The sequence below is a fragment of the Cygnus olor genome, chromosome 15, assembly GCF_009769625.2.
Source record: "Cygnus olor isolate bCygOlo1 chromosome 15, bCygOlo1.pri.v2, whole genome shotgun sequence".
NCBI classification, from domain to species: Eukaryota; Metazoa; Chordata; class Aves; order Anseriformes; family Anatidae; genus Cygnus; species Cygnus olor.
The window spans coordinates 5,728,292-5,737,802 of NC_049183.1; the positions used below are offsets into that span (position 1 = coordinate 5,728,292).

General features: G+C 56.7%; 1 protein-coding gene across 4 annotated transcripts in view; it reads right to left on the bottom strand.

Annotated features, from left to right (window-relative positions):
* The window catches only part of XPO6 (exportin 6), a 55,148-nt gene extending 50,350 nt beyond the window's left edge, over positions 1-4,798 (bottom strand). For all 4 annotated transcript variants that reach the window (XM_040574419.1, XM_040574418.1, XM_040574417.1 and 1 more), the window contains exon 1: positions 4,643-4,798. In XM_040574419.1, coding sequence (XP_040430353.1) covers positions 4,643-4,645 — 3 coding nt within the window. In that variant the 5' untranslated portion in view covers positions 4,646-4,798. The remainder of the gene's footprint in view (positions 1-4,642) is intronic.
* Positions 4,799-9,511: the final 4,713 nt, after the last annotated feature.

Genomic DNA, 9,511 nt, shown 5'->3' on the forward strand with positions numbered 1-9,511 from the left:
GCAGTGTTGCTAAAAGAGTCGGAAACATTTAGGTACAGTGAAAGTTTTCTCTCCTGTCTCTAAGTAGGAACCATAAACTGTTAAAGAAAGCTGTAAAATGCGCGTGTATCAGGGGGAGGGCTGGAAAAAGCCCTGCTTCACAGCAGAAACACCTCTCCTAAGCTTTCGGTGCTCGCGTGCGAGACAATCTGTATGGAAAAACGTTAGTTGTTTTTTCCTCTACCACACTATTAATATTTGTGCTTGCGTTGGAACGAGCAGACCTTCACGGAACGGGAGGCAGATGCCGCATGCTTCGCCTCTACAAATGATATTCCACTTTGATAAAATAAAGCCGGCAAGGGCCTCGTTTCTCTCACAGAAGTAGAAGACTGCCACGGGAACACCTGGGACGCAGAGAAGGCCAAGGCAGCAGCGACCCAAATACAAATATAGGTACTACCAGGGGATACCTGCTGACTGACACAGGCTAATGGTTCAGAGGGATTTGAGGACACACCGTGCTACCAGCCAGGTATCAGGTATAAAAGCTACCTGTCAATTCCCCCCCCCCCCCCCCCCCTATTTTGCACGCTACAATAGCAGATCCTTCTTCCCGATCTAAAAGGCACCACCTAACAATGGGCGTTAAACTAATCCGACCGAGCACAAACTCCTAGGAGCTTTCAGGTACCTGCACACCGAGCAGGCTCTTTGCGGCACGGAACTGCGCTGAGCACACGCCCCGTCCCAGCGCTTTGCGCTAAAATAATGCCAGCAGCCACCGCCCCTCTCCCAGCAGATTGCCACGAGCATCACCGAGCAGGAGGCTTTTCAAGACAGCTTGGTGGATCTCGAGGCTCAACAACGTTGCCTAAATACCTTTTAGCCTCGCTGGAGGCCGCAGAGCTACCCAGGTCTTCGAAACACGGCGTACGTAACGCACCACTTGCGGATACCGAAGGGCGTGACACGTAAACCGTCCTACCGAGACCAAGCCTTCACCAAGGGGGAAGCCCCCTTACCAGCCGCACTCGACACCAGCCCCCCCACTACAAACTCAGTTCTGACTCCTCTTTCTTTTAACTCTGCCAGAGCTGAGTTAAACCCAGGTTTGCCAACGATGCCCGAGCACCGCCGGCAGACTGCAGCGCCCAACGCCAGCGTTGCAGCACAGGGCCGTGCCATCCGGCCCCGCAGCGCGCCGTGCTACCTCCTGCAGCCACGGAGGCTTTGCTGCAGAGATAATAAATACTTGAAACGGTTCGCAGGCATTAAGTCTTAGCTCTCGCTTCAGGATTTAATAAAATGGGGATAATACTCCGGAGGGGCAGAAAAAGCGACGTGACTTGCAGGCCAGAAAAGGAAGCCAGATGTTAGAGCTGAGGCGAGGACTTACCAGTTCCTATTCTCATTTCTCCGCACAGCGCAGTGAGTCAGAACGCTTTTTAAAAAGATTTACTTTTCTTTTTCAGCTACACACTTTGAGGGGATATCAGGAGGCGGACAGAACCTCAGGCTGCCACACCAGCGGCCCGGCGCTGATGCCGGTGGCGGCGGCACGGGAGCGGGCGCTGCGGGGGGGCGGGGAGGCCCCGCTCCATCTCCGCTCCATCTCGCAGGCCTCCCCGCGGCACGGAGGCGACCTCGTCAAGCACGAGCGCTTCCTGCCTGCCGCAGCGCTGGGGCTGCGCGGCCTTACCGGGTTCACCTCCGTCTCCTCCTGGAAGGCGTCCCCGGCGTTCGCCAGCTTCCCGGCCAGGCAGCAGCAGCCCAAGCTCCAGCTCCAGGCAGCAGGGCCACCGACACGGGCCCGGTTCGGTCAGCCCCCGGGCCACCAGCTCAGCCGCGCGCAGAAAGCGTGGGCTGGTTTGATAATTCAGCAGCAAGCTCCTTGGTAACCACGAGCGCCAGAATAACCTACAGCTCACCAGCACCCTGCCTGGATATTCTGCAATCCAGGCGTACCCGACTCCCTAGCATATGGGAGGCTTAAACCACCGTGGGTTCTCCAAAGGAAGCTTTGAGCATAAGAAAGTGACAGCGCTTACTGCTAAAAAAAAAAAAAAAATGCAAGCTGGTAACGGGGGCTATGAAAGAAAAGCTAGGATGCTGCCGTGAAAAACTTCGAAAGATCCGAGCTACCCACGCCCACTGCCTCCTTCCATCTTTGCGAGTTATATTTGCCTCACGCAGAACAGGGACACGGGCTGTTTTGGGTCCGCTGCTGCTACTCGTGGTGTACGCTTCCCGTTTCGCTACGCACTTGTGAGGCCTAGTGACAACAGGAAAGACGAGCGCCCGGCTTCGTAGCTAGCACCAGTGGCTTCCCGTGCCATTTTAAAGCCCAACGGCTAGCAAAACGGCCTTTCTGGGAAGGAAACCCTATTCCTAAGATATTCTTCTAGCTGCTGGCACAGTACAAGTCCCAGCAAAACAAAGAGTACATGCTGTAGGAGCTAAGTGCCTGCCTCACAGCCCCCCAGGGGAGGTAAGAAGGCACTTGCCGGGTGGCTGCTGGGCTCTGGTGATCACCGCTGATCTCTGAGCTTCACAGCTGAAACCCTTGGGTAGCGGGAGCAGAAAAAGGGCGAAAGAATCAGAGATGAAACAAATGCATGGCTTCTTGGGATGCAAAACACGAGCGTGTTGATGACTAGTTCCACAAATATTTATTCTGAATATTCTTTAGTATCACCTAGAGGAAACCTAAAACTCGACTGGGAAGCACACCAATACTTTTTGGAGCTAGTTATTCTGTGTTTAGAGCCCACGGACTCAACTCACTCCAAAGAAATCCCTTTGAGATGCCCAAATTTTACACTCTTCTCTTTCCCTACAGAGACGTCACGACGCCACCAAGGCTGACGCACACCTTTTCCCCGGAAAGCCACCGCCTGGCAGCTGCACGAGACCCATTTAGCAGAGATGCAGCGCGCGTTAGCAGCCTGGCACGGCACCAGCTTCGGTACCACGACCACAAAGCCTGACGCCAGCCGAGCTGTTCTGTAAGAACTGATACCTCACAAAGCAAAAGACTGATCCGAGCTTCCTGCCAGGCTAAATAGCTTCTCAGTGGTGGCGTAACATTTCTGAGCCATGGGTGGAAGTGGAGCATGCCGAACCGGCACCTGTTTACACCAGGAGCTCCAGAGCCCGCTGCAGTTCCCCCTCGTGCCCTTGATGCCCCTCACACCGCCCTGGTTGTTCTCCTCACTCCTGCCCAGGTGACCAGGCCCTAACTCGCCACCGCCCCTACCGCTTAAACCCTTCCGTTTTAACCCAGTTCAACTGACGAAGCCCGCTCCCACAAGCCTGTATTTTGACAGCGCAGATTAATTACGCTGTAGTTGCTCCCAGTGCGCCTCGCAGGAGCTCATCTTCACGCTTTCCCCACTGTTTCCGGGAAGGAGGGTACGCCGGCAGCAGAACAGGCCCATCTGCAAGCTCCAAGGCAATCAGAACAGAAGGAAAACCCCGCACCGTAGTCACGCGAAGCGTTACAACAGCCAGTTCTGCACTACAGCCCCCTGCCTGCTTCTCACCTCCACACCCAGTACTCGGCTTGTGACCGAACCAAATGTTTGATGTTCAAGGAAGAAAAAAAAAAAAAAAAAGGAAACAAGGGGGGATTCGGCATACATCAGGCTAGAAGCATACGGCTAGAGGAAGGAAAAGGAAGAACTAATCAGTCCTTTTGCCAGCTGCAGTTACTGGTGTGCCCCCTGAAGCACAGAACGCAGTAACCTTGTTCCATAAGCACAGCCACAGCTTGTCACACAGCACGGGCCTACCAAACCCTCAAAATCCAGCCATGGTAGCTACTCATCCTCCTGAAGCAGGTCCTCACAGGTAAAGAGCCCACCTGGTGAACGCGGCCCTTTGCCGTGGCTTCAGCGAAAGCTGCCCCGAGAACTGTGAGTGGCACCTGGCAGCCAAGCCAGGAGCCCGTCCTGAGCAGGCCGGCACGGCGGGTGACGAATTTACAGCTACAAACCGACTTCCTGACAAAAAGGGGCTGAGAAGGCCGAGCCTGCAGCATCTGAGAGCTGAAAATAGAAGGGGTTGAAAACCAGCTCGGTGCCTGCTGCCTTCGCCCGGTGGGACTCTGCGGTGCGGCAGGGCCGGAGGCAGCTCTCTGCTTACTGGGCACCTGCGGCTCCCCTCTGCCAGCCCAACAGGCGCCGCACTCTCAGGTCTCCCTCCGGGCAGGACGAGGGAAAAACAATACAAAAATAGGTAAAATAGTAAGAGAAACAGCCGCTCCTTAACACGGCCCCGGGGGTGCTGAGCACCGCCGCACGCCCCCCGCGGGCAGGCTCCCCCCCGGCACCCCGCAGGGGCTCCCAGGGACCGAACGCTCCTTGCCCGGGGTCTGGGCGGGGAGAAAGGGGGGGAAAAAAAGGCGGGGGGGGGGGGGTGCAGACCGCGGCGGGCTCGGTTGGGCGGACGGCGGAGCGGGACGGGCACCGGGCAGGGTCCGGCGGCGGAGGGCAGGGCGAGCCCGCAGCGGCAGCGGCGGCCCCGGGGCTACAGGCGGCCCCCCGGGACCGCGCCCCCCCCCCCCCCGGCCTTCCCCACCTCCCCCGGGCGCGCACGGAGCGGGCAGGCCCCGGCCCGGCCCCGCAGCGCCGCTGGGCCCCGCCGCCCGCCCCGCACTCACCATGGCTGCCGGTGGCTCCCGCGGGGCGGCTCTAGGCCGGGCGCCGCGCTGCGCTCATGTCACGGGCGGCGGCCATGCAGCGGCCGCGGCCCCCCCGGCCTCCCCCAGCGCCGGGCAGGGCGGCCGGAGGGACGGCCCGAGCGGGGCCGGGCTGCGCGGGGCGCGGGGGCTGGCGGCGGCCCCGGGGCTGCTCCAGGCGCGTCCCGCCGCGCACCGGGAGGCGGCCCTGCCCGCCCCGCCCCGCCCCGCCCACCGGAAGCGGCCGCCGGCCCCCGCCGGCCAATAGGAAGCGAGGAGGAGGTCGAGCCGCGCCTGCGCACGCCGCCGCCGCGCACGCCGCCGCCGCCGCCATCTTGGAGGAGGGCGCGGCGCCTCGCGGCGCGGGGAGGGAGGGGGGGTGGAGCGGAGGGGAGGGTCGCCCCGCCCCCCGAGAGGCTGCGCATGCGCGAGGGGCGCTGCCCGCACGGCAGGAAGGGGCTGTGCTCGCGCGTGTCGGGAGGGGCGGGGCGATGGCGCGGTGGGCGTGGCCTCCCCCGGGACACGCCCCCTCGCGAAGGGCGGGGCCGGCTGCCGTAGGGTACGGGCGTTGCTAGGCAACGGGGGGGGGCAGGCTCGGGCCTAGCCCCGCGCCCCCGGGGCCCCGCCGCTGCCCCCGGCGCCCCTCTCCGCGTGTGCGGGGCCTCGGTGACCCCCAGCTCCGCGCTGCCCGCGGCAGTCACCTCTCCCCCCGGCACTGAGCCTTCTTCCAAGGGCGCTCCCCTGCCCGCTGTGGGAATAAAAATGTCGTTTTTGCACAGAGTTACGTTGGTTAGGGGGAAGGAATGCGGTACTGAGATGTGCCTGCAGCGATGGGAAAGCTTAACAGAGACCTTGTAAAATGCAGGCCACCGGAACCCTTAGAGCAATTAGGCGGAAATCATGGTGTAAGAAACATCACCGCCTCAAAGAGTAAAAAAGTCAAAAGAAATTTGGCTTATAACAGGCCGGCAACTGAAAGCCACGTGTTGTCTGTGAAGCAGCGGGTAGATTGTGAACCCGGATTACCCAGTCAATGGGGAAAGGGGAGAGTCCCGGTCGTTGAGGAAAAAAAACCCACAAGTATATAAACTGTGTTATGGAACTAGTAGACGCGCTCCTGCTTTTGGGACGCCCGCCATTGCAATTGCGAATAAAAACGCTACTTCACTGAGATCCTCGCCTGAGCCTGTGTTACTGGCTACAGAGCGTTTCTCACGCCCATGGCACAGCGTGGGGCACACAGACACCCGCTGCCGGCCGCCTGGTCCGTGCGATAACCACAGCGGCACGGGCCCGGGAGGTCATGGTGGAGATCTGCCTCAGGTGCCCAAACACCTCAGACGCTCCCACACCCTGCTCTTGAAGAGCAATCCTGCTCTTCACCGGGTACAGGGGCCCTGTCGCCGCCCCAGGTGGCTGCTTCCCCTGAGAGCCTTCAGCGAAGGACCTTGCAAGGGAGGCACACGCATACAAGAACACTATCTGCATTTACTGGCTTCGTGCCTGTGTAACTAATTAAATAATGAACAAGGAAGGAAAATCCTCACACCGCAGGTCCTAATCAGCAGCAATCGCAAACAGTTGCCTGGTATCAGAGACCAATCCCAACCCTGCGGGTTTAGTTCAATCCGCTTTGACGCCCTCTGTTTTCTAATGACTGAAGGGGCTGGGAGAGAAGACACAATGTGGAGACCGAGAAGAGGGGCACGGTTAAAACAGGAAATTCAGCCCATCATTACTGCCTTTCAAAATGAAGCCAGGACCAATCAGAGCCTAAAAACAGCGAAGTTAATACAGATCAAAACACTTATGGTTCCCAAAGCCTCCTGTGGCATTTCCCGTTACAAGAGATCGCTGAAACCGGTGGCTTAATAGGCTTTAGAGGGGGGCTGTATACATATGAGGATATTGCAAATGCTTGCAGTTACATTAGAGGATTAAACACAACAGGAGAGGGAGAGAAATAAACCCTCTAGGGGAGTGTAACTAACTGCAAGGCTTAGCAAGAAGATTATGGTTGAATAGTCCGTGTTTTTTCCACTGTCCAATTTCTTCCACTTCCGTGCTTCTAATTGTGGCTGCCTTTCAGCAGCGTGCTGACCCTGCAGCCCCTCATCCTGGGCATTCCCGTGCCGTTCCCTGTTGGTAGAAACCCCATTCTTGTCTTTAAACCGCAGGGCCCTGTGTGGCAGGGCTCATTAAATGCGGGTGAATCCCTCGTGCATAAAGGGCTGGAGACCTGAGCCCTAACCTCGCCTGAGGTTCAGGTGCTGCAGCTCTTCCCAGACCGAGATGTGCAGCACGTGTCCGTGCCCCAGGGTGAAATCTCATCACACAGATTTGCAGCTTTGACATTGTCGGGCTGCTCTGGAGATCACTCTGGTTGCTGTTATGTGCCAGGCACTGCGCTGTCTCCAAAGCCTCTCCAGCGTCTCTGAAAGGTGAGGCCGAGCCCAGCAACGTGCCTGCGTGCGTGTTCACGGAGGCTGGAGCCTCTTACTCCACTGATCGTCACTTTGGGCCACCACAGCTGCACTGGCAGGGGACAGGTATCCATGGAGGCCATTAAAAGGATAATCTCATGATCGTGGTTTGTTATTTTAGCACGTTGTTTGTTGACATGTGCTCCAGCATGCACCTTTCACACCGGGGCGAGCCTCCTGCCTGATGCAAAGCCGCTGCCGTCGCCGCTCCGCTTGCACCTTGCCTCCTGATGCTGTGGAAGTTGCTTCTCCCCGCACTGCATTTTCAGGAGCATTGGGTTTTGTTCTGCCTAACAAAAGAGACTCCAGAAGCGGGAGGGGTTTGGCACACGGACGGCACTGAACAAGCTGGTGGGCACTGAGAGAAAGAAGAAAACTGAGCTGGGCACGGAGCAGGACCCAGAAAGCAGAGAGGAGGAGCGTGTAGCTGCTCTGCCAGTGCTGGAGGAAAGCCTGGGAGGCTGGAGCTGGGCTTCTGCTCCTGGCACAGTTTTTGCCAGCTCTTGCTGGAGGCAGAAGGCCCCAGAGGCGAGAGCTGCCGGCTTTAGCCTTCTGTCAAGGTGCCAAAATGCTGGATCCTTACAGGGAGCTTTTGTCCTGTGTTCCTATTTCCCCTGAAAAATCCAAAGGGCATGCAGCACATTTTAGTACAGGATTTGGGGGACAGTGTGCTCTGAGCTCCAGAAGCTTTTGTCCCTGTTCTAGCAACATCTGCTCCAAGGACAACAAAATATCCTCATGCCTTCAATAGCTGTGGAAATAAAAGGTCTTGCACTGCCCTGGCCGGGGAAACCACTGGCTGTCTGCAGCCCTTATGTTTCAATTTGGGGCTTTTTCATCTTCTGTTTCCTAAAGAGGGAGACAGTAAGGCTCCGACTATGTCCCAGTCAGCCCAAGTTGGGAAAAGCCATCAAACTTTTCTAACTTTATGTCTAAAAAAAACCACAAAAACAAACCAGAAGAAAGGGAAACACCATGGAGCCAAATGGCTACCTCGGGAGGCCAAGGTAACAGAATTTGTGAAAATTGTTCTTAACTGTATGGTTTATCCCTCGGTTATCTTTATTGTAAACATACACAGAAATGCACTAGAACTTGATTTGAAGCCCTTTTGTCAAAGCATCCTGCACAGCTCCAGTCTTCGTTCCAGCCTGTTCAATCACACACTCAAATATTCATTGCAGTTAATTGCTTTATTCCAGTTTTGCAGAGTTTGGGTTTTGCCTCCAGGCTGAGTCTGAGTCTAATTCCAATCCAGCAGCTGTCTACGCCTCTCTTCAAATCCAGCCGGGTATCTGTTTCCATCTTATTGCCGTTTTATTGCTCCTACCACAAACTGAGCTGTAACTCATTCTGAATGCGATGCGTAAATGAGCGTCTTCCTGCACATCCACCCAAGATAATTTCATTGAAAGGGTTAAGCTGTATTTTATAAGTACAATAGAGCAACTTTGAAACGCGAGGGAAAGTTTTGTGTAGGGAACCCCAACCAGTCCCTTTGCTCAGTAAGCTGCTTGGCAATAAGCAGTTTGTTCATTTAGCAAGCTCTAAAATGTACGGCAGGTAAAGGCTCTAAGTGCAAATACCCATGCCCACAACCTCAAAGTACGGTCGTGCGTAATTAATTAAAACCCACAGCCCACTGCTCTGGGGGAAGGTGTGCTCCCCACCGCGGGTTCCTCCTCCTCCAGAAGACCCTCCAAAAAGAAGACACTCGCCTCCAAAACAGCCAGGATGCCCCGAGGCCGGAGGGTTTCCTCTCACTGGAAAGCCCCTGGGGCTATTTGCAGGTTACATCCCTAGGAATTGCTTCCTGGGGCTGGGACCAAACAAGCTCAAGGGTTTGAGACATGACGGGAGGTCAGACAAGCAGGCGTGGGGGGGGTTTGCAGGCAAGGCCCTGCTCCAGCTGGGCTTTGCAGGGCCATCATTTCGTGTGCCACTGCCTCCTCCCCGGCTTTCTTCTGCTGCTGTGCTTGCCACAAGATACGGAGGGGACAGCAGGTATTGGGCTGCCAGTGGCAGGCAGGCACTGTTACGCCTTCCCACGGACCCAAATGTTTTGTTTCCATGGCCAGGGGTTGGATTTGCTGAAGCAGGGGCTTCGTGAGGGCACAGGGTGCAGTGCCAGCCACAGCTGCTTGCGGATACATGGAAGAATTGAGCTTTGTCTGCCGTGTTCTCCTTGGCTGGTGTCTGGAAGAGGTGACGCTATTTCACCTCCACCTTGCTGCTCTGTGATAAGAGGCGCCACTTCTATTCCAGCCGAAGGATGGACTTCGGAGAAAGTTGGGGGCTGTGGCTTTTTTTTTTTTTTTAAACCTACACAAATTTCAGTGCCTTCCCCTGCTTTTCTTCCTAGGCCTCA